General features: G+C 38.7%; 2 protein-coding genes across 4 annotated transcripts in view; one reads left to right on the plus strand and one right to left on the minus strand.

Moving 5' to 3' along the window:
• Positions 1-1,250: 1,250 nt before the first annotated feature.
• On the plus strand, positions 1,251-3,777 carry LOC127012668 (solute carrier family 12 member 7-like). The gene is made up of 4 exons (XM_050890901.1): positions 1,251-1,293; positions 1,583-1,752; positions 1,903-2,034; positions 3,634-3,777. Exons 1-4 carry the CDS (start codon positions 1,251-1,253, stop codon positions 3,772-3,774), a joined length of 486 nt encoding a protein of 161 aa, XP_050746858.1. The 3' UTR covers positions 3,775-3,777.
• A 5,995-nt stretch (positions 3,778-9,772) lies between these two features.
• LOC127012847 (solute carrier family 12 member 7-like) overlaps positions 9,773-24,696 on the minus strand; it is a 68,989-nt gene continuing 54,065 nt past the window's right edge. For 2 of the 3 annotated variants that reach the window (XM_050891253.1, XM_050891254.1), the window contains 9 exons: positions 23,051-23,246; positions 22,547-22,716; positions 22,265-22,396; positions 20,558-20,665; positions 18,120-18,239; positions 15,521-15,702; positions 14,161-14,175; positions 11,214-11,347; positions 9,773-10,746 (listed from right to left, as the gene is read on the minus strand). In XM_050891253.1, the coding sequence (XP_050747210.1) occupies positions 10,655-10,746; positions 11,214-11,347; positions 14,161-14,175; positions 15,521-15,702; positions 18,120-18,239; positions 20,558-20,665; positions 22,265-22,396; positions 22,547-22,716; positions 23,051-23,246 (1,149 nt within the window). In that variant the 3' untranslated portion in view covers positions 9,773-10,654. The remainder of the gene's footprint in view (positions 10,747-11,213; positions 11,348-14,160; positions 14,176-15,520; positions 15,703-18,119; positions 18,240-20,557; positions 20,666-22,264; positions 22,397-22,546; positions 22,717-23,050; positions 23,247-24,696) is intronic. The other variant, XM_050891255.1, reaches the window with a different exon arrangement.

Below are 24,696 nucleotides of genomic sequence, written 5' to 3' on the forward strand. Positions count from 1 at the left end.
GTAGGAAATCAAGATTTCTCCTGCCTGTCTTCTAAAAAGAAAAAAGCATCTGTTTAAGCTGATATGCCCTCGCAGATATTGTTTGCACAGACAGACTTGTTGAGTTTGCTACCAAATTCTCTGAAGACTTTTTTTCTCTACTAAACAGAACTTCTGATGTGAAGCCACACTGAGCCAGTGCCAGGCATTCTGTGATCAAATCTGTTCCTGGTGGTTTTTGATGGGCGTTTTGGTGCTTCCAAAATTCCAAAGTTCGATGTGCTGGTTCTTCCTTCTGACACCATGCTGATCTCCCACACAAGTCACTGTTAATGATGGGATTGTTAAAGCGTGCCATCAAAACACAGTAAATGCCAAAGCTGATGTTTCCTAGTCAACCTTGATACCATTTGGAATGCTACTTTTGAATTACTTGGTTATGTGTCTGTATGTTTGTCAGTGTTTAAGTGAAGGGGAGCCATGCTGAAATTAAAGGGGTGTGGGAGATTTAATCTAGCCAGTTTATCTTGTCGTTATTCCGCCAGTGATTCCAATTGTCTCCTGCACATGTATCTTTCCACGTTGGGAGCCGATAAATAAAGAATGAGCCTCTCAATGTCAAAGTTGCTTAAGGAGCTTTGGTGGCCTCTTCTTCTAGAGTCCTTGGCATCACGTTTTTCCAAACCCTTTAAATTCCAGAAGAAAGGACTTGTCGTTCCAAACATACAGTGCTTTGTCAGTCAGCAGTTTTGACTTTACCTGAAGCAGTGTTACTTTATTTATCTTGGTCCATGTGGTCCATTTTACTCGTGTCTTGTTCATTCTTCTTTGGAAAGAAAAGGCTGAATAATTGAAGTAATGAAAAACCTGTGCGTGGTGTCCTTTGGGGAGGTGGGTGTTTTGGGTTTTAGTTGTCATAGAATCACGTTCAGTCTTTTGGAATTAGCAGTTTCTTGATGTTGGTGGTACATTGTAGCTAACGTTTTGCTCTTATTTAGTGCTGTTACTCCTCATGGTGTTTATTACCAGTGTTGATGACTGTGTTTTCCCCACGTGTAATCTTCCTTTTGCAGAACGTTAAGGCCTTAATGGGAGTAGAAAAGACTAAAGGATTTTGCCAGATTGTGGTGTCTCCTAATTTCAGAGATGGAATATCCTATTTGATTCAGTCAGCTGGTCTCGGAGGGATGAAGCACAACACAGTCCTGATGGCATGGCCACAGTCATGGAAGCAGACAGAAAATCGTTTCTCATGGAAAAATTTTGTCGGTATGTGTTTATTGACTTTCTCCTATGCTTTTGTCATGCAACTATGTAACTAACGTATTTGCTGTGTGGAGGAAATGCGATGCTGAACAGCCAGTGGACAATTGGCTATTTCCCCACATCCAGTTTCCTGTGGAGCGGGTTTTCTCAGCCCTCAGTCTCTTCAACCACGGCTTCTCTTGTTCTTCTCCCAAGCGGGTTAGTCACTAAGCCCAGGGTGTTCCTCTTTTGCCTCAGCAGAATCTGGGAGGATTTAAGCTTTTGAGTTTAAAACAGAAACAACAGCTGTGAATGAAAACCAGAGGTTCTTGATCAAATGTCTTGTTTCCCCTTGCAGACACTGTACGAGAAACGACAGCAGCTCAGCAAGCACTGTTGGTGGCTAAAAACATTGACTTATTTCCAACAAATCAAGAACGTTTTACTGAAGGCAACATAGATGTGTGGTGGATTGTTCATGATGGTGGTATGCTGATGTTACTGCCTTTTCTCCTTCGACAGCACAAGGCAAGGACAACAGAAAATGGCTGGGATTTCATTTTCTAGCAACGGATGGTTCTAAGGGTTTCTAATGAAATACTCTTTCACCTTGATAGAGTTACGCATGGTGATGGCAATCAGTGTGTCACAAATTGTTACAATGGGTCTTTTTGATAGGTTTGGAGAAAATGTAAAATGCGCATCTTCACTGTCGCTCAAATGGATGACAATAGCATTCAAATGAAGAAGGATCTTCAGATGTTCTTATATCATCTTAGACTGAATGCTGAAGTCGAAGTTGTTGAAATGGTACGTCGCTGCGTATTTTTTTTAGGTGCCACTGAGACTAAACTTGGGAAAATGGATTTAGCATTTTTGAAACTAAGAGATGTTAGCCCAAATATAAAAAGGGGAAGATTGCAGTCCCACCAGGAACAAGAAGTTGTTTAAAGCAGCATTGTCTTACCCTGTCACAATGCTAGTGTGTGTGGTAGTGAGTGTAATGGTTTTGTCAAGCAGAGCTGAGCCATTTTGAAGTGTCAATGCCGACTTTGTTTACGAGGACTAGTCCATAGAGATAGTTCATTCAGGAAGGAAAAAGCTTGAATTTTTAGCAGGCAGTGAAATGGAAGGCTGAATGTGCTTAATCTAATAATCCATGGCATCCGGCATGAGGGAGGATGAACATGTCCGTCTCTCCAACTGCTGTACGAGTATCTCTCTGGAATAAGGGATCCCTAGGCTCCGTGGGAGTGTGTCAGTTGTTTTTGGCATTGCCAGCCTCTTTGGCACTGAACAGCAAGACAACATAGCTACAGAGTCACAAGTCAAATAGTGACAAAATGCATTTTGTCACACTTCTCTCCCTTTTTCAATACCGGTCGTAAACCGGTGAAGAGAAAGGACTAGAGCTGTAGGCTGTCTAGACCCGCTTTTGTTGGCAACTAAGGAAAACCTTCATTATTTCCAGCACTCAAAGGTGACTAGCGTAATGTCCAAAGTAAGACCAAAAAAACCTTTTAAACTCATAAACATGAAGTGGGATGAAGAAGATGGGTCAGCTGGTTCAAAACTTCTACCACCACCATTTCCTGGAAGGAACAAAACCTACCAAAAAGACTTAATGTGCTAATCAGCCACAAAGCAAATTTTAAGAATCGTTTAAATGACTTGTGAAAAAAATGACTTCTGAAAAATGGGGTTAGTATTTTGAACTAGGAAGTAAGATAAATCCTTTTACTTACTTATTTAAGTTTTGTTTTGCTTAGGGTACTGAATATAGAAGACTAAAATGCTGTGGCATGTGCAGGTGAAAGAAGACGAACAGTGCGCCATAGAAAAGGCTCAGCCTTGGTTGGCTTTTGAGCAGAAGACAGTATAGGAAGCATAACTTATTCTTTTCTGATGTGGGTCATATTTACCCCTGAGAATCTTCCAAAAGATCAGAGATACCTTACGAGTCAGTGGCAACACAGATGACTGCTACAGATTTTTACGTTGTATTTTGGCTTTGAGCTGATGTGAGAATATATGCCGGAGTTTCTTCATAAATGCTTCTGTTTGTGAGCCTTTTCTCACTGGTGAAAGGCCAATGTGTTATTTTGTGGCTCTAGACAGTTTTTAAGGAAACACGTGTGCACACATGCTCAGGAGGCAGCAACGCAGACCCAGTTTAAATAAGCGCTTTCATTGGTATAGTAGGATAGCTCATTGTACGAGATTGCTGTTTGAAGATGAAGTCTTAAGAATGAGGAAATGATTGATCAATTATATGCTCGGGATTACTCTCATGCCATAAATACATCTGGGACTGAATGGATGCAGGAATGAATGTGGTACGCTGTCTAAACGTCGTTGTTTTGAGTAGCACTCTTCTTCTGCGGTTTCTAATGCCAATCTCTCTTGCAGTTTGAAAATGATATTTCTGCGTTCACATATGAGAAGACACTTATGATGGAACAGCGATCTCAGATGCTAAAACAGATGCAGCTATCAAAGAATGAAAGGGAAAGAGAGGTAGGGACTTTGGCTTGGCAAGATGTTCTGTGAAAAATCTGGAAGTGGTATTTCTTGGCCGTGCCTTCTAATCAGTTTCTAACTAATCAAAAGCTTTTATAACTGCTTTCTGTTAGTTTCTCGACAGCAGGTTTCATTTGCAAGGTTAAAATTATGTGGAAGAAAAAAAATCCTTTTTTATTTGAACAGATGTTTAGAGTTTTCCTGTTCTTGCTAAGATCAGTGCAAGTATTTACTAGCAAAACATTTGAGCGTCAGTGTGGAATATGTCCAGAGCATTTCCAGACTTGACATATGTCAGTAGCTGAGGTTCATGATTATTCAACTGGGTGATGAGCTTTATTTGTGACTTGGTCTTGTTCAATTCATGCCAACTATTTTTTAGTTTCTGCATCATTTTGCATGTTTTATGCATCAACTAATTGTTGTTTCTGGAGCAAAAATTAGGCTGACTAACCTGAAATCGCATGATATCCAGATGGGAATGCAACGTTTGCTGCTCCCCTAACCATACTAGTCCTTGGTGGTATTTTGCATGTTGTGGTGACAAGCTTCATGCAGCTGTATTTTTGTGAATATTTGTAACTTTTAACTCTTTCTTTTTTTCTTTTGGCTTGTGCTTCTACCCCCTCATTATTCTGTTAACTATCCCATTATTATCAACACTTTGTAAAAGGTATTAAATGCTTTGGCTTTGCTATCACTTATAGTGATTTCTCTCCCATGCCAAATAAGAGATCTCTACTGTGTTTCATTACTCATTCGTAAAACAACTAGAATTTTTTCTTGTGGCTTTTCTTCTCTACTGATAATTGTAACTCATTGTATGCCTAAGCCTTTTTGGTGATAATCCTACAAGTCTGTGCAGTTGTTTGGTTTTTTTTTAATCTCTCCTTATTTATTCATTTTTTTTCATTTTGCGGGATTTTTTTAAGGTTCCTAAAGATGCCTTGTATTGCTACAACAATGTGCTACTATAAATTCTCTTTCTTCTCATCTGCATCACTGATCTTTTGATCTGAGCCTGCCTGACATCTTTTCAGTAAAAAACAAACTTTGAGAAAATGGATAGTTTAACAAGAATATATTGCAAAAATAGTAGGGGACAACTAACCCCATTACATACAAATAGACAGCAAATGTGAGATTCTGTTTTAATGATATCCAAGCAATTTAGAAAGTGGTACTATTAAATGAAGCTATATAAAAAAGATTGCCACAAAAATTGAATTTAAACAAATAATGGATCCTCTGTATATTTATACAATGTATTTCAGAGTGAACATATATAGAAGCACAAAAAAAAAAAACCCTTATGGAATTGCAGCATTTCTTCCGTAGAGACAGTGGGACTCAATGATAACTGTTCCTTTGAATCTGAAAATCTATAAGTAATCAAACATTAAAATTCTTCTGCACTTTGGAAAACTATGTCAACACCACATGGATTTAAGTTCAAGTTCATGTGCCCATATTCTCAGCTGTAGGACTTACCTCCAGTTCTTGGTGTGAGGAGGACCATCTTCAACACGAAGCAAAGCATAGCGAGCTGCATTCAGAGACAGTCCTCGGATTCCATCACCCCATTCTTTTTCCGCTCTTCAGGGTGCAGAAGAGATTCAGTTAACAGGGTCCCGTTTATTTATACTAATTAAGCACTTTTTTTTCTCACGTGAGGGGTAATGGGCATAAAAAATGAACACTTTTTTGCATGAACGCATGAAAAAACCTCATCTTGCAGATTTAAAATCAAGAATGAAGACTAACCAAGATGAAGCAGTCTCAGGCCCCTTCAAGAGAACTATTTATTAAGTATTTATTAATATTTATGATGGTCTATTTTAGTCATACTTCAAAAGCTTCTTTGTAATCATGAGAGCTACTTAAGTTGCTTTTAAGCGCTAGAATGAATAAGAAGTGAGGGCTACGTAAAAGGAATTCTTCTAAAGCAGCAGAATGGATAAGTGAAACTTGACACTGTATGGATTAGTGTGTTATACCTTCCCCCCAACACCATCACTACAGCTTTCTCCACTTCCTTTCCTTCCCAGCTTCTCTCCCACATGAGCCTAAAGCTTTATCTGCCCTCCTGACCACTTTCAATCTCCCTACGCTTTCCACTCCTCTCTCTCCCAATACAAAGCTAGGCTCTATGCCAGGTGGCCAACCAAATAAGAAAGAGCTGTTAGGCTAACACAGCCTTTTCCTTTGTGGGGATTCTACTACAGCAGGGGGTCCATCTCCCTTGCCCTCCCCCTCCCTCTTATTTCCATTCATGAATTCTCACTGAACTTTGTCACCTCTAGCCTTCTTTCGAACTTTAGATGAAATAATAAGCCAAACTGAATTCAAAAGCTATTAAAGAACAACGTGGCAATTAAAAGGTACCCTGACAGACAGCACAATCATGTAAAGTTCCTTTTACTTAGTTACCCAAAAATTAAAATAAAAACTGAGGTTTTCTCCAGACAGCAGTTTTTAGACCATTTCAGGGTTTCTCCCCACCGCCAAATCAGCCCTGTTTCTGCAAAAAAAGAATCTCTTTCTACAGGGTAGACGTGCTGGCTCTGTGCCAACACTTGCAGATCCTGTATACGAATTTGGATGTACATATAATTTTATGTATGTGCATACCTACATACACACACACAGAGACAAGCAGAACTGTTATCATCTGTTCTGACGTCCTGGCTAAAATAGGCAAATTAATTTCCTTATAACTAACCCAGTAAATGGAGCTGTTACAATCCAGGAAAGCATCTAATCTGGAAAGGGAGGTATTAAAAGATGGAGAACCCACAAGGTGGAGCAGTTTATACCAGCTGATCCACTTAAGACCTGCACTTAATCCTTCATCAAAACAACCGGCCTCGCTTCAGTTTCCTGCTCCAAGATCTTACTATTTCTCTTGACTAGAATCTGTCAGCATTGGGTATCTTTCCTTAGAACAGGAAAGCACACACATTACTGATCATAATCACCTCTAGTGTTTGGATATGTTGTTTAGCTGGGGGTTCTTTGGTGGGGGTTTTTTTTGTTGGGTTTTGTGGTTTGTTTGGGTTTTTTGTTGTTTTTTGTTTGTTTTTAATGAACTCAGCATGCTCTTTAAGTCTCCTACTCACACAGCATTTCTTACAGGTGTGGCTCTGGATCTGTCCCTTGTCACATGCACACAATGCAAAGTATGTTGCAATTTGAAGATTATCGAAGCCTTCAGAAAATAGGCAGTTTTCAGTGGGTGCTCTGGATTGTTCAGTAGGCTTCATTCTAAAAAGTGCTGAAGTCCACACAAAAGAGTAGAGTTTTGGGGCTCTAGCACAAGTTAACAATAAGGTAGCAGTGTTGTAATAGTTGCTGCTTGATGTTAAAAGGTGATGTTCCTGAAGTGCCAAAGCTTTACACCATAATCTCAGCTCAAATGAAAGTTTCCCAGCCTTATTGGTTCTTATTTTGACTAGTTCTGGCTGTCGAGGAGTTTGGAACAGAGCTTCCAGAGACATTAGAACCTGAAAACTTACAGCCCTTAACAGAGACGGGATCTTACCTTGTTTCAAGGCATACTCTTAATTCTATTACTTTAGTTATATCTATTTTATACAAAAGTGCTTTTTGCTGAATGTTAAAGATATTAAATAGAGAATAAATAAGATATATGGTCTTACCCTCTATATTCTATGTATTTGTATATACATCCTGCGATTAGCATGGCAATCAAAGCATAGTACCAAGAGCAAATGAACATCAAGGCAAGACATAAACTCATCCCCAGGAATGAAAGAGTCCTAAAAGAAACCATTTTTTTCCATTTTTTTAAATAGGCATGCAAATGTTCTACAAAGTCAATTTCTTACTTAAGTTAACTTCCAGAAAGGCCTTTCTTCTTCAAAGGCCATTTCCATAGCTACTATATAAATAAAAATACATTGTCCCAATTTTAGTTTATAAAAAAAATTACATTCTGAACCTTTGTGTGACACAAATAATACAATTGAACTAGATATAACAATAGATTTACTACAATTGTCAGTTCTGAAACTCTGTCTGTACCTCCAAGTAAGGTCAGTTTCAAAACACTTTGCTATCACTCACTTAGTGTTGATTTGAATTTAAGCTTAAAAAAATTCTCAAACAATACTAAACAACAGGCACTGCTGGATTTGGAGGTTTAGGTGTCAAACTAGTAAGCGCCTACTGAGCATATTCAAAAAGATTTTTCATGGCTAACCCATGACATTTCATTTTCACTCAATTCTTTAGAAGGAAAAATAATAAGCAACTCTTACATCCTAGAATCAGGCCAGGTTATCTCCTAAAGGCTTAGTCTTCAAGGCATTTCAGCACTAAAATGTCTCAATAGAATTACTGTTAATTAAACAAGCATATGTATTTTTAACATTCAGTAAAAAATATCAAAAAGCTTCCCAATCTTAGTTTGAAATGTTTGAACTCTTCAGCTCTTATTACTTGGGGGCACAAATGATACTACCAGGGGAAGACTGGACAGTATCAAAAGTGATTAGAAATCTCAGGGCAGAGGTGGTGGGGGCAGTAGTCAAGGGCATGGGTGGCCCAGCTGATGTTCTCTTCAATCCTGCTGGTGAGGGGAAAAGCAATTGGAAAGCAACTAAAAGCAAGCAGAGACCTGACATGCACTCTGGGGGTCCCTGAAACCCACCAAAAGGCATGTGGAGGCACCCAAGTTTCACTGAAAGACATTTGGAGGTCCCATGGCTACACATAAAGCACTGGAAGCACCCTGGACAAAGCAGGGAAGACACAGAGGCATCATTGCCCAAACCTAATGCGAACTCTAACCCTAAGACACCCGTAGTGGTCTACCAGTAAGTTCTGCTATACATCATAACCTTCAGAATGCCTTTTGGTGTGTTTCAGGCATATCTGGGAGCTGTCTCAAGTGCACTGGAAGCATATTAGGGGCTTTCTGTGCTCCCCACTGCTCTCCGAGTGCTGAGGTGAACCAGGACTTTTGAGTGACTTTTTGTGCACACCAGGCTCTGCCAAATGCTTTCTGGTACACCCACAGAAGCCTCCATCAGTTTTGCCTTGCACCTAAGTGCCCTTAGAGAGCCTGTGGTGGGTCCTAGGTGCCTCTGAGTGCCTATCTCTGAACTGAATCTTTACCATTACTCTTACCATAAGCCACCCACAGTTGTCTCTGAATGCCTGCTGATAGCCCTGCACCGTGGCCCTCCAAGTGGCTTTTAATGTGTCCCAGGAGAAGCCAAGAGCCATTTGGAGTGCACCAGGGGCATCCGACTACATTCCTCTTCTCCCCAGTGGTCCGAGAATGCCTTTTCATGCACTTCTTGATATGCTGTGCAAATCCAGGACTTTCAGATGCCTTCTGGTGAGTCCACAGGGCCTCCGTGTGTCTTTTCCATGTACCTAAGGGCCCCTGGAGTGCCTTTGGTGTGCCCCCAGGGTACCTCTGAGTGCCTGTACATAAACCTAATCCTAACCCAAAGCCTAAACACCTACACGCACGCCCAGTGGTCTACGGGTGCCTTCTGGTGTGCAGCATGCCTTTCCAAGTGCCTTTTGGTGTGCCCCAGAAGTGTTTGAGAGCCATCTGAAGTTCACTGGGTCACCTGATTATCCCTCTGTGTTCCCTCTGTTGCTGTGCATCAAACTACAGGGATTGGTAACAGCTGCTTTCAGCTTTTGCTGTTTATAACTTTGTTTTGCTTTGCCCGAGAGAGCTATGATAAAAGCACTGGCCTTGAGCAGAGTCAGGTATTTGGGCCCTGCATCACTGCTGTCCCAGTCTGAGCAACAGAGACATTGATTATATTATAAAAGAACAGTTTATATATGTTTAAATAAAACCATTCTTTTTAGAGTAAAACAATCTTCCGATACCCAACAAACACTTTAGGTCTTAACATTTACAAAACTAAACAGAGTGTCCGAAAAGGGGCAGAATTCTGACAGAAGCAAAAAGTTTCTATTGAGCACCTAAACTAAATTGTTCAACAATTTCAAATGAAAAACACTTAAGAGCTCGTTCTGTTCAGAAAAGCAGATTTTATTTTAAACAGCAGCACATACATACAACATTTTCAAAATATACATATTCAAAAACAAAAGACTGCACTTCATTAACCAGCTTGCTGTGGTTTATCAATTGTTACAATTATATTTGCAACAAGGTGGAGTTACGGCACCATAGCCTTCCTATGAGTTGGATGCTCTTAGGTTTCACTGGTATAATTGTGCAACATACAATAACTGCTAGTAGCTCATGAAAAAAACCACACAACTTGTCAATTCACTATTACTGTAACCTGGAGGCTTCAGCTACCTCACTAAGTATTTTAAATAGAGAAATGTTATTTAAAACAAGTGTGGCAAATCATGAACTGCAGGGAAACACTTTACACACATAATATACAAATTTGAGTGGTTGTATACATTTCTGAATGAAGTTTCCTGAACCAGGACTAATCCCAAGAGAAGCAACATAGCAGCACTTTGGTAAGGGAGGAAGCCAACTTTTCCTAAAACCTTTCCCTTTTATTTAGATGCAGAATAAAGATTAAAATCATCAAAAGTTGCTTACATTTCTACATGTTTAAAAATACCATTGCATTACCATTTCTTTGTGTTTCACCACAGGTTAACAAGTGTCAGAATATGCTACATATAAATATCCTATCCCATCCACCATTTATTAATTCACTACAGAAATATTTTCTACATAAATCTATCTTCTTAAAATATAACTTAAATATAACTTTTTAATAGAAAAACCAGAACACATCATCAGAAGATTCAGCTGGCAGGTAATTTTCAATGCACTAGAACTCTTAATGAAGCTGTTCAAATTATGGCAAATAACTTTGTTTTCTCAATGGGGAGGGCGGGGGAGGTTTGAACAAAATGTGCAAACAGGTTAAGAATAAATGGTGATCACTTCACGTCCACTGCCTCGGACCAGGAGAACTCTATCCAGACCTTCTGTCAGAACTTCCAAAAACTCCATATCTGAAATATCATTAAGTCAAGGAATTTATTCAGAAAAGAAACAAAATAGCCACTAACCTCTCAAGAAGTCTGAAATATAACGTAAAAATCAAGTTCAACAATTTCATCAAGGAGTTTGCCTGTGTCACCCTTTACTGTCCCATTATGTAATCCACCTGCTCGCTCAAATGGAAGTGAGGCCTAATTTGGGGGAAATTTCTAGTTCTGCCCTACTCACCTACAGAAAAGATAAAAATAGAGATTTTAAAATAAGTTCAAAATTAAGGAATGCTTTACATCAATTCACTGAAAAACCCCACCACTATCAACATTTCTTAAAACTCTGTGGAATCAAAAGTCGTCTTCTTAAAGGCAAACTTATGCTTACCATGGTTACTAATGGTTATCCTGACAAGCAGACAATGGCACAATCACAAAAACCAAACTCCCAATTTCAAGAAATATGGAAGCAATATAGTAAAGGATACAGTTTTCATCCCCTTTTCTGTTTTTAGGAGGTCCAGGCATATTCAGGAGAACTAGCTGAGCGTGCTGTGATTTGTTAAGCACTACTCCATTGAGCTTCACAGCGGTGTGCATTCTTCTCACATTTGACTGATTCCTAGCATGCAAACAAACATTTTTAAGTATTGTCACAATATTTATGTATTTGAATTATATGTTATGTATTTGAATTTATAAATTTGATCTATATGCATGTAGAAGAAGCTATTTTCATGGACACCAGTATTTCGAAATAAGTCTGAGAAAATGCAATACCTAGGTTTAAAAGATTTTTTTTTTCCGTTGAAAAGAACATTTAACTCTGAAATTTAAGCAATTTAAGCAGATTGCCAAAATGCATAAGTCTTCCAATTGTTAGTTATCTTTTACAAAGATGAAGCAAAAACTTAATTTCAATAGAAATTAAGTTTAGTCAAAAAACACTGAGAATCCAGTTTTTTGAATTATATAAAAAACTGGATTTGTACAAGAAATTCCAAACAAAAGAATTACAGGAATGCAATGGAAAGATTACAGTATTTATGCTGTACTGTACAAGATTTCCCTCATGCTCCTTTAGAAACATTACAAGATTACTATAAGCCTGGTGAAGAAAATTCAGAAACAGCACAGAATATATGAAAAAACTACTAGTTTCTCACATCGTAAGAGTAAGGCAGTAAGCAATGAACTGAAATTGAGCCTCTCCCCATACATTATCAATATTGACTAATGCTTTGCTTGTTGCGTCCACAAATATAATCGTTGTAAATTTGTGTGCAAGAGGAAGAAAGTGCTAGGACTTCAGAGATTTCCTTATTTCAGGATCCTCCTTGGACAATTTAGTTGCTCTTCAGAGCAAAACAAAGAACAGTTTCCTTAAAGTTCCTGAGAAACCGCCATCTGTGTAAAACTAGCCAAGACTGGAAATGAGTCATACACTACAGTGCAACAGAAATATCCAGACTCTACCTAAGCCCATTTATCCAAGAGATCCGCTGCCCAAAAGTAGATTCTTTACAAGTGAAGTGAGTCACTTCAAAGGGAACCTCGGAAGCACAGGGTGACAGCACATCTCAAGAACAGAGATAGTGGTATGCTGATATAAGACACTTAGATCACACAATCCTGTGCAATTTTCTTAGCACTGTAACTAGTGGTCTCACAGTAAAAGCACAACTGTACCCTGCTCAGCTGGGCTCACATACTGTCCTATGGCAGAGAGAGGACTGGCAGGTTAGGAGGAGCAGGACACAAGACGTCCTCTGAAATGCCTGATCAAGTCTGGCATCTTTTGAATTCCACTAACAGCAATCAAAATTACAGCACAAACCCCAGCACTCTTTCAGCTCAAGTAAACAACAGAAATTAATCAGATCTCTTTTCACAAAAGAAAAAGATTTAGGAGGCCAAAATTTACAAAAGGAAACACACAACTTCATTGTACTACCAGAGGTCATTTCAGGGGATTATACCAACACTTAATCCTAGAATCTTCTAGCAACATAAGGCCACCCTCAGATTATATAAATAAGTGTGGAGTTGAGAACAGCAGCCACATACAGGTTCATCCAAACATAGGGGACCAAGAAAGATGGAGAATGCTGGGAGCATACATACTCGTATTCTACTAAGTCCCCCTTTTTTTTTTTTTTTTACTATGAAGGGAAAAACAGTTAACAGGATACTATTAGAAGTAGCATGTCTCATGTTTTATTTTCATCCTTGATTTTGCAGAGGTAATTGGGGGGGGGGGGGGGGGGGGGGGGGGGGGGGGGGGCATTTGGCCTGAAGTTCAGTAGCCAATGGAGATGAGCCGCACCAATTTCAGTTGATTCTTCCCCCCCCCCCCCCCATTTTCCTGAAGACAATGACATTCCCAAAACAGAGTTTCAGTCCCTCCTGGGGGATTTTCTGTCACAGGAGCCATCTGTCCTAAGAACCAACTGTACAAAAACCATATATGGAACAAGAAGAATACTTAAAACTCAGTTTTTCAGAAGCAGAACAGCAGCTTGAGAAGACTAAAGAACAACTATGAAGAGAGGCAAGAGTGTGTAACTGAAGAGGTATATAAATATTGAAGTAGAAACATTGTTAAACTAAAGATAAAATGCAAGGGAAATATGGAGGGTGTAAATTTGTGATGGAGTGGGCAAGAATTCAGCACTGAAACAAAGGCTCAAATTGACTAAAGGTACATTGTGTACAATGTGAACTGAGACTGACTAACTTCATTTAGCCTTCAAGCACTGGTAGAACTGAAATCATACATGGTACACAAAGTAAGCTTTCTAAGTTTTCATAAGAAGCTCAATTTGTTAAGCAGACAAAACGAAGACAACACTGGGCTCTGAAAAAAGCAGAGCAGTCACAAGTCAGTTCCACCCAAGAACAAAGAGAGATGTAGTGTCCCATTTTTGTATGCTGTCATACCCAATGTATATCTGAACTTATGTTATTTCTACACATGCATGGGTTGGTAGAAGGGAGGCAAGAACTGGCATTTGATGAAACGTGTAAGTCCCTTTGTGAACAAATTCATCCTTATTGTCCAAGTAGTTATATTACAATGGGGGCTATTTTTCCAGAACTAAAATATATTCACTTTTTAATGTAGTTAATTAGAAAACTAAATGTTACACTGGTGCAGAAGAGTATTGTCAAGTTTTACATTCTTACAGAAACTAAAATGCATGTTCTGTGACTTACCTTGAATGGAAAGTTGATAATTTTTAGAAGAAAACATTAATAAGTCACAATAAAGAATATTTTTCAGTGATAAATGCTAAATCACAGTATATAAAACAAGGTACAAAAGAATACACACACTGCAAATCATGATTTAGGAAACACATATACAATGGACAAGACCACAAGAACCAGGGAACACAGCCTACGTTGCTTAAGTGAAATGAAGTTTAGACTTACAGGTTTCCCCATTCTCTACATGGAAGGGAAGCAGATGCACAGAAAAAAAATTATGCCATCAGGTACATTTTTAATTCAACAGTATTAAGATATTGTACAGGCACACAAAGTTTGAACTGTAATTTCCACTTCCAACCACATATAGTAGTTTTAAAATAATAATATCTGAAGTCTGTGTCTTGCACAATTCTAAAGAAGTAATAGGAAATATTTCCAAGATATTAACAACCCCCCCCAAGAATTAGAGTATAATGCAGCTCAGAACAAAAACAGTGCTTTAGAGTGTGAGCAAGATGATGTTTGGAATTTGCAGAAGGCAAACTGTTTCTAAAGAGCTCAGAGCAAATCCACAAAACAGCTTAGGATTTTAAGGTGCTGATTCTAAGTGTACCTGCTAACTCTACTGTCTACAAGTCCTAGATTTAAGGTATGTTTCCTTTAGATATTAAAATTTCCCTTGATATCCACAATTTTGCCTTGGGCATGTGCAGAAAATAGTCTAGGCCATGCTTATAACTGCATCCTTCTAGAACTCGGAAAAGATGCACGTGTGTGCTTCAATCACAACATGAGGAAGCAAACAAGCTGACGTCTTTCTGTCATTGGTTTTGTGTCTACTACATCAGGCTTGACACAGGCAGTAGCTCTTATCTATTAAGTGACTCCTATTTAAGAAAGAGACATTAAGGAATATTTCAACAGGAAATACTAAATGTAACAAGACATACATATAAGCACAAATTTTATATTGCTTTACAGGATGAGGGCCAAATGTCCATTTAAAAAAAAAACACAAACCAGAAAACCCCCCAAAAAAACCCCCAAAAACAAAAAACCCACAAAAAAACAAACACAATAAAACCCAAAAAACCCAACAAACCAAAACACTCCACCCAAAAACCAAAACATAAGCTAAATGTCTTGAAAGAGTCCATCTGCTTCTTTGGTACTCCCTCCACCCCAACAAAACACAATAAATGAGATGAGGAAATGATATACAGTAATTTGTTACCCACAGGAAGAGAGAAAAACAAAACTTATCATTAAGTATTTTAACATATATGCTTTCTGGTACAATCCAGAAGTTGAGTTTACAGCTTGAAGTCTGTCATATTTAAGCTTCATTCACAACAGTCTTGTGAATGACTCTTTAGTCTTTGTTGTTCCACCCAAGTCCATGCTAGTTTCATAAGGATGGCATTTAAGTGAAGTACATGGAAAGATCATGTTTGTGCTCAACTTTAAATAAACTAGAATCTCTTAAAAAACAAAACCCAGAACACCACCAACAACAAAAAAACCACACACTAAAAATACACACAATCAAATACAAAACTCCAAACACCACATGTATACTTACGGCTTCATGTTGAAAATATCTTTAAAGCCAGACACATTTGAATCTTTGTTTTTATGCTTTTCAGCTACAAACTTTTCTTTAGTCCAGGTCATTTGCACTTTCTCCGGCACAGCAGCAGCCACACTTGCTTTGATCGCTGGAGCTGAGTGCGAGGCAGTGTTTCTGTCATGGATCAGCTGAGCCTGGCCCCAAAACAAACAGTCACCCCAAGATTCAGCCAAAAAGAGCATTTGTAGATTACACATTATTAAAATTTTGAAAAGGAATTTCACAGCAGTGGAACAAAAGAAGATACAGAAAAATGCACCTTACTTTGTGAACAAATACCAGACTGTTTTGACTTCAACATGAAATGAAACTGCTTGTAAACATGTAGTCATTTGTTTGTATTTGCAAGATTACATCTGGGCTGGACGTTATTTTTGTAATGAACTCAAGTGAGGTTGAATCCAGCCTGAGGGTACTTCATTAACTCCAGGGGTTTTTGCCAGTGAAACACTTGAAAGCCAGTGCTCTCATTCTTCATCAGTTACATTGTTATTTTCTCAGATACTGTCATAAACACTGTCCATTTCACATGCCTTTAGCTGAACTACCAGCATGACTCTCATGATCCCAGTAACACAACATTGGACTGGCTGAATTGAAGGCTAGCTATGTTCCATTAGATTACGTATGCATGCAACTGCATATTATATAACAAAAGCCAATCAATCTAACTATGAAGGGGCCTTCCCTTCCCTTATAATAGCAGAAACTCAAATCACAACTTTAAGAACACAATATCGTTGTTCCCACATGCATATGCACTTGTGTTCTCCATTTCCCATTCCCCTTGCTCCTCTTGAGGAAAGAAGGAAGAAAAATTTAACACATGTTATTTACTTACTTACTTTCCCTCATAATACTTTGTCCATAGGCTTCTGTATTTCCATCAAAAGCAACACAAATACAGTACCTTAGACTCTTAAAATCATAAGCGAATTGGTATGGGGGGAGGATTGTTTTTGTGGTTTGGGGTGTTCTGTTTTGGGGGGGGAGAGCTGGGGGCATTTTTTGAGTGGGTTGTTTGGGGGGGGGGGGTTTTGTTTTGGTGTTTGGTTTTCGGGTTTGGTTTTTTTTTAAAGATCTTTAGCAGTTATGAAGTCTCTTCAAAGACTTGTTAAATCATGAGTTGAAGCTCCTATTCCATTTGGGAACCTCAATTATTCACGTTAGTGATGGTCATGTCCCTCCATATATGTGATGATTCAGAAGAATCAAATTCATTTAGATCATAATCAAAAGCATGAATAAAATCAAAGCAGTTTTCTCACCTACTTTCTATCTCCAATTCCCCTAGTGGTTCACAAACTGTAATTGCAGCTGGTTTAAAATGCTTAAGAGCTTCTGTATTTTTCCTAAATTATTTCCCTAGTCCCTATCCTTGAGGATTCCCAAATCCTAGAGTTCAATTCTGAGGTTCACATAAATATCTATTTGTTTGATGGTCTCTCCATATCTCCCCAAAAGATTAAATCACGAGTCAAGACTACGAATAAGAAGTTACTGTGAATACAGTTCTGTCGTGAGAATGGAAAAAGCTAACAAACACATGCAGATACTGTACGTGCCATACAGCAGTATCCAATGAACTAAAATTTCAAACAACTGTAAGATGAGCTCAGTACAACTATGCTTCAATGGAAGAAAGTTTGCCATTTTTAGAAAGACAGTGAGGCCAAGAGAAATTCTGGACCTATAGCACACGTTTATAAAAATGCAGAGACAACAAAAGCACATTTTTGTTAGTGCTATTTTGATACTAAATTAATTACATGAATACAACATGTTCTTCTTATATTTCATGACGAAAGGGAAACACAAAGGTATACAGCATTTCTACAAACTATGCTACACATCTTAGTGCTCTTTTGATACTAAATTAATTACATGGAACACAACACGTTCTTCTCACACTTCGTGAGGAAAGGGAAACACAAAGGTGTACAGCATTTCTACAAACTAGGCTATACATCTTTAGATATAAGCAACACTTCAAGTGCACAGTAAAACCATTGATTACATCAGTCCATTTCCTTTCAAACTCACCATGCAGAAAGTAGTAATGACATTTATGGGTTAATAATGGCTTGTCAATAAGCACAGAAATCTCCTTAAAAAGCCCTAGTCTATCTATACTGTCTCTGAGAAGCTTCAGTACTTCAATATAGGAACTATAAAGGAAGGCAATGCTTTGGGAAAGCATGAAATACGCTTATTAATGAAACACCCACTATTAAGACTTTTTAAGAGATAGAAGGCAGAGAACTATCTTTGCTTCTGGCTCTTAGGAAAAATAGGCACTCTCAGAAACACAAGTGTTTCTTCTGTGGAAAATGTGAGAAAAATAGGATGTAGTTCATGTTGCAGAAGCATCATCTAGATAAAAAATACAGGGTAAGATAATGAATTTAGAAAAATAGTAAAATTAAAATTTCTGAAGAACTGTTCCATAACAACGAATGATCAAGTTGTTCGTTTGCAGTTCAGCTTGCAATAGTGGCACTTCAAGTGTTGCAATGCGAAAGTATATCTAGCCAGTACTATGTCCAACTACCTCCTCCTCCTCTCGATAATCATTAGTCAGCAGTGCCTGTGCATCTTGGCCAATGGATTGTGGACTGGAGTAGCTTTTTCTTCTGATTGAGCCTCGAGACTCATCAGTGATGCTCTGAATCTGGGACAAAAAGGTTACCAATGACAAAAAAAAAACCAAAAAAAACCAGTCTACAGAAAAAAGCAGATGATCATATTAATCAAAATAAAAAATGTCTTCATTTAAATAGATGAGATTTGGTATCGTAGCTTGTTATAAACTTGGTTTGTTTTCACAAACATGCCATTTGTTTATATATATAGTATGGGACTCTTTTTGAAATGTTTAGCAGTTAGATATGAAGTCTCTTTACAGAGATTTGTGAAAACATGAAGTGAATTGAATCCTTTAGTCTATATGGGAACCTCAAATACTCACTTGTTTGTGAGGGTCACATCCCTTCATATATGTGATGATTCAGATGAATTCATTTTATTCAGTTACAATCAAAAGTATGAAAAAAATTTAAGCAGATGAGAAAGCTGCTTTCCGACTCTAAACACTGATTTATTTCCCAGTGATTCACAAACTATAATTGTGCTCCTCACCTACATGCGCCCACGATTCTGCCAATCTTACCTAGCAGCAGCAATCTGCACAACAGCACTTGCGCTGCGCAACCCAACACAGAGTAGTGGTGGGATGGATGACTGCCTTCTCACAGCTCCAACAATATCACTGCCCAGCCCAACAGTCATTAGTCAGGACTAGCCAGAGAAGGAAGGCAACAACCACCAGGAAGGGCAGCAAGGAAGTGAACAAGCCTCTACGTTTTCTTTCATCTTTGCAGCGCCATTGTCAAAGTCAAATAAATAAATGTTTGGCAGTTGCACCTAAGTCTGCAGATCTTGCGCTTTGCAGGCTTGTGTTATATTTACACTTGCATAGAAACAAATCAACCAAGTTTCTCAAAAAAAGGAAACAAAAATCCAATGAGTCCCTATGCTCCAGTTCAACAAGAAAACAGGGGCAAGATCAAATAGAGCTCCATCTAAAAAAGTGACGGAAGAGGGGAGGCTGAGGGTGATACCTCAGGGATAAGAGCATGCCTATGAGGGAAACAGCAAAAGAACACTGTACAAAAAAATTTCTCCTCTTTGCGAAGGTTTGAACCTCGTTTGAAGAGGTACAAGCACAAAGTGAGGTTAAAATGCTAATCTTGGTTGGAACAGGAAACAAAGCTATAAGCACCATTCAAAGCTGGAATATCAAGGTTATATTTGAATGTCTGGAGACAAATAATGAAAACAAAAGCAATGCTAATTTGAACTAGTGATTACTAGTGGGAGAAATGTTTTGGAAGTCATCATAAAACTGGAGGGGATGGCTCAGCCCATTTAAGAGAAGATGATCAGATTAAGAAAGAGCCTGGCACACTGAGTGCATATACTTATAGCTCCAGAGGAAGTGAAAGCATAACTAAAAAACATTTTCTGATGAAAAATAAAAAAGAACAAGAGAGATTAAGATATCCTAATCAGAAACAGAGGGATATGGGGTTTTTTTCTTGGACAAGGCAGGAAATAAGTATTAGATGTTCTTGGAATTATCAAGGATTTTACTTCAGACCACGAAATAAACTCGATGGTATTTTGAACATCTTAGATTTTACCCTGCCTGATATGAAGGAACAAACTGAAGCTATAACGGTGATGGTTACATTCAGATAGAGGTGAGTAATAAAAGTTACATGGCGGGGGAGAAGAAAGAAATTAAAAAACTTCCAAACAAAAACCAGTCTGATGTAGTGCAGATTTAAACCAGCTCACAGAGCTGAGAAGAAATTGTTTTGTCTCCAGTACAATTTATATGCTATTGACTACAGAGCCTTACGTCCTTGGGCTACTTGTAAAGCATTCATGAGGAAGTTAAATCCTTAAAAGCCTACTGTAGATTGATTAATCACTCAAACTCCACTGGAACAAATATTAGTCTTCAATAAAGAAATGAGAAAAATTTAAAAACACTGAGTAAGGACTACAGGAGAGCTTGTTTTTACTGAAAAGATGTTAGGCAGGCTCAGATCAAAAGAAAACTACTGCGATGCAGATAAGAAGAAAGAGAATTTACAGCAGCACATTGTTCTAGCAATACAAGGCATCTTTAGGAACCTTAAAAAAATCCTGCGAAATAAAAAAAAAAAAGAATAAATATGGAGAGATTAAAAAAAAGGGAATTCCATGGACTTGTAGGATTACCACCAAAAAGGCTTAGGCATACAATAAGTTACAATTATCAGTAGACAAAAAAGCCACAAGAAAAAAATCTAGTTCTAGAGAAACTAACATAGAAAGCAGTTATAAAAGCTTTTGACTAGTTAGAAACTGATTAGAAGGCACGGCCAAGAAATACCACTTCCAGATTTTTCACAGAACATCTTGCCAAGCCAAAGTCCCTACCTCTCTTTCCCTTTCATTCTTTGATAGCTGCATCTGTTTTAGCATCTGAGATCGCTGTTCCATCATAAGTGTCTTCTCATATGTGAACGCAGAAATATCATTTTCAAACTGCAAGAGAGATTGGCATTAGAAACCGCAGAAGAAAAGTACTACTCAAAACAACAACGTTTAGACAGCGTACCACATTCATTCCTGCATCCGTTCAGTCCCAGATGTATTTATGGCATGAGAGTAATCCCGAGCATATAATTGATCAATCATTTCCTCATTCTTAAGACTTCATCTTCAAACAGCAATCTCGTACAATGAGCTATCCTACTATACCAATGAAAGCGCTTATTTAAACTGGGTCTGCGTTGCTGCCTCCTGAGCATGTGTGCACACGTGTTTCCTTAAAAACTGTCTAGAGCCACAAAATAACACATTGGCCTTTCACCAGTGAGAAAAGGCTCACAAACAGAAGCATTTATGAAGAAACTCCGGCATATATTCTCACATCAGCTCAAAGCCAAAATACAACGTAAAAATCTGTAGCAGTCATCTGTGTTGCCACTGACTCGTAAGGTATCTCTGATCTTTTGGAAGATTCTCAGGGGTAAATATGACCCACATCAGAAAAGAATAAGTTATGCTTCCTATACTGTCTTCTGCTCAAAAGCCAACCAAGGCTGAGCCTTTTCTATGGCGCACTGTTCGTCTTCTTTCACCTGCACATGCCACAGCATTTTAGTCTTCTATATTCAGTACCCTAAGCAAAACAAAACTTAAATAAGTAAGTAAAAGGATTTATCTTACTTCCTAGTTCAAAATACTAACCCCATTTTTCAGAAGTCATTTTTTTCACAAGTCATTTAAACGATTCTTAAAATTTGCTTTGTGGCTGATTAGCACATTAAGTCTTTTTGGTAGGTTTTGTTCCTTCCAGGAAATGGTGGTGGTAGAAGTTTTGAACCAGCTGACCCATCTTCTTCATCCCACTTCATGTTTATGAGTTTAAAAGGTTTTTTGGTCTTACTTTGGACATTACGCTAGTCACCTTTGAGTGCTGGAAATAATGAAGGTTTTCCTTAGTTGCCAACAAAAGCAGGTCTAGACAGCCTACAGCTCTAGTCCTTTCTCTTCACCGGTTTACGACCGGTATTGAAAAAGGGAGAGAAGTGTGACAAAATGCATTTTGTCACTATTTGACTTGTGGCTCTGTAGCTATGTTGTCTTGCTGTTCAGTGCCAAAGAGGCTGGCAATGCCAAAAACAACTGACACACTCCCACGGGGGCCTAGGGATCCCTTATTCCAGAGAGATACTCGTACAGCAGTTGGAGAGACGGACATGTTCATCCTCCCTCATGCCGGATGCCATGGATTATTAGATTAAGCACATTCAGCCTTCCATTTCACTGCCTGCTAAAAATTCAAGCTTTTTCCTTCCTGAATGAACTATCTCTATGGACTAGTCCTCGTAAACAAAGTCGGCATTGACACTTCAAAATGGCTCAGCTCTGCTTGACAAAACCATTACACTCACTACCACACACACTAGCATTGTGACAGGGTAAGACAATGCTGCTTTAAACAACTTCTTGTTCCTGGTGGGACTGCAATCTTCCCCTTTTTATATTTGGGCTAACATCTCTTAGTTTCAAAAATGCTAAATCCATTTTCCCAAGTTTAGTCTCAGTGGCACCTAAAAAAAATACGCAGCGACGTACCATTTCAACAACTTCGACTTCAGCATTCAGTCTAAGATGATATAAGAACATCTGAAGATCCTTCTTCATTTGAATGCTATTGTCATCCATTTGAGCGACAGTGAAGATGCGCATTTTACATTTTCTCCAAACCTATCAAAAAGACCCATTGTAACAATTTGTGACACACTGATTGCCATCACCATGCGTAACTCTATCAAGGTGAAAGAGTATTTCATTAGAAACCCTTAGAACCATCCGTTGCTAGAAAATGAAATCCCAGCCATTTTCTGTTGTCCTTGCCTTGTGCTGTCGAAGGAGAAAAGGCAGTAACATCAGCATACCACCATCATGAACAATCCACCACACATCTATGTTGCCTTCAGTAAAACGTTCTTGATTTGTTGGAAATAAGTCAATGTTTTTAGCCACCAACAGTGCTTGCTGAGCTGCTGTCGTTTCTCGTACAGTGTCTGCAAGGGGAAACAAGACATTTGATCAAGAACCTCTGGTTTTCATTCACAGCTGTTGTTTCTGTTTTAAACTCAAAAGCTTAAATCCTCCCAGATTCTGCTGAGGCAAAAGAGGAACACCCTGGGCTTAGTGACTAACCCGCTTGGGAGAAGAACAAGAGAAGCCGTGGTTGAAGAGACTGAGGGCTGAGAAAACCCGCTCCACAGGAAACTGGATGTGGGGAAATAGTCAATTGTCCACTGGCTGTTCAGCATCGCATTTCCTCCACACAGCAAATACGTTAGTTACATAGTTGCATGACAAAAGCATAGGAGAAAGTCAATAAACACATACCAACAAAATTTTTCCATGAGAAACGATTTTCTGTCTGCTTCCATGACTGTGGCCATGCCATCAGGACTGTGTTGTGCTTCATCCCTCCGAGACCAGCTGACTGAATCAAATAGGATATTCCATCTCTGAAATTAGGAGACACCACAATCTGGCAAAATCCTTTAGTCTTTTCTACTCCCATTAAGGCCTTAACGTTCTGCAAAAGGAAGATTACACGTGGGGAAAACACAGTCATCAACACTGGTAATAAACACCATGAGGAGTAACAGCACTAAATAAGAGCAAAACGTTAGCTACAATGTACCACCAACATCAAGAAACTGCTAATTCCAAAAGACTGAACGTGATTCTATGACAACTAAAACCCAAAACACCCACCTCCCCAAAGGACACCACGCACAGGTTTTTCATTACTTCAATTATTCAGCCTTTTCTTTCCAAAGAAGAATGAACAAGACACGAGTAAAATGGACCACATGGACCAAGATAAATAAAGTAACACTGCTTCAGGTAAAGTCAAAACTGCTGACTGACAAAGCACTGTATGTTTGGAACGACAAGTCCTTTCTTCTGGAATTTAAAGGGTTTGGAAAAACGTGATGCCAAGGACTCTAGAAGAAGAGGCCACCAAAGCTCCTTAAGCAACTTTGACATTGAGAGGCTCATTCTTTATTTATCGGCTCCCAACGTGGAAAGATACATGTGCAGGAGACAATTGGAATCACTGGCGGAATAACGACAAGATAAACTGGCTAGATTAAATCTCCCACACCCCTTTAATTTCAGCATGGCTCCCCTTCACTTAAACACTGACAAACATACAGACACATAACCAAGTAATTCAAAAGTAGCATTCCAAATGGTATCAAGGTTGACTAGGAAACATCAGCTTTGGCATTTACTGTGTTTTGATGGCACGCTTTAACAATCCCATCATTAACAGTGACTTGTGTGGGAGATCAGCATGGTGTCAGAAGGAAGAACCAGCACATCGAACTTTGGAATTTTGGAAGCACCAAAACGCCCATCAAAAACCACCAGGAACAGATTTGATCACAGAATGCCTGGCACTGGCTCAGTGTGGCTTCACATCAGAAGTTCTGTTTAGTAGAGAAAAAAAGTCTTCAGAGAATTTGGTAGCAAACTCAACAAGTCTGTCTGTGCAAACAATATCTGCGAGGGCATATCAGCTTAAACAGATGCTTTTTTCTTTTTAGAAGACAGGCAGGAGAAATCTTGATTTCCTACAAATCTTCCAGAAACATTTTCTAGTTGAAACTTTCCAAAACCAATGAGGCCTCCAGACCCTCAAACTTTTACAATTCATCTTCATTTCCATTTTAAAAGCAACAGTTTCCTCGATCTTAACACCAGGCCTGACTTTCTAGAGAACCCGGGGAGTAGGTCTCCCTTAAATCCATTCCTGTTCCATCTCTCAAAAAAGTAGTTGACTTCAAGTTAAGCCAACTATAGGTAACATTTCAAATCCTCATGGGCAAACAGTTTCCGTTCAAAGGTTTTCTTTGTTTTATTTCAGAGGCCTGATTGTATTCTTGGTCTCGTTTTCTACTCACGCGTGTTGATAACAGCAGCTTAATAACAATTACTTTCACAATATACCGTTGCTAGACTTTTTCCACCACGTT

Source organism: Gymnogyps californianus, chromosome 2, assembly GCF_018139145.2.
Source record: "Gymnogyps californianus isolate 813 chromosome 2, ASM1813914v2, whole genome shotgun sequence".
Taxonomy (NCBI): domain Eukaryota; kingdom Metazoa; phylum Chordata; class Aves; order Accipitriformes; family Cathartidae; genus Gymnogyps; species Gymnogyps californianus.

Coding starts and splice junctions, on each gene's coding strand:
- LOC127012668 (XM_050890901.1), top strand. CDS start 1,251: ATGTGTTTATTGACTTTCTCCTATGCTTTTGTCATGCAACTAT. Junction 1,294..1,582: donor TGCTTTTGTCATGCAACTAT/GTAACTAACGTA, acceptor TTCCCCTTGCAG/ACACTGTACGAGAAACGACA. Junction 2,035..3,633: donor AAGTCGAAGTTGTTGAAATG/GTACGTCGCTGC, acceptor TCTCTCTTGCAG/TTTGAAAATGATATTTCTGC.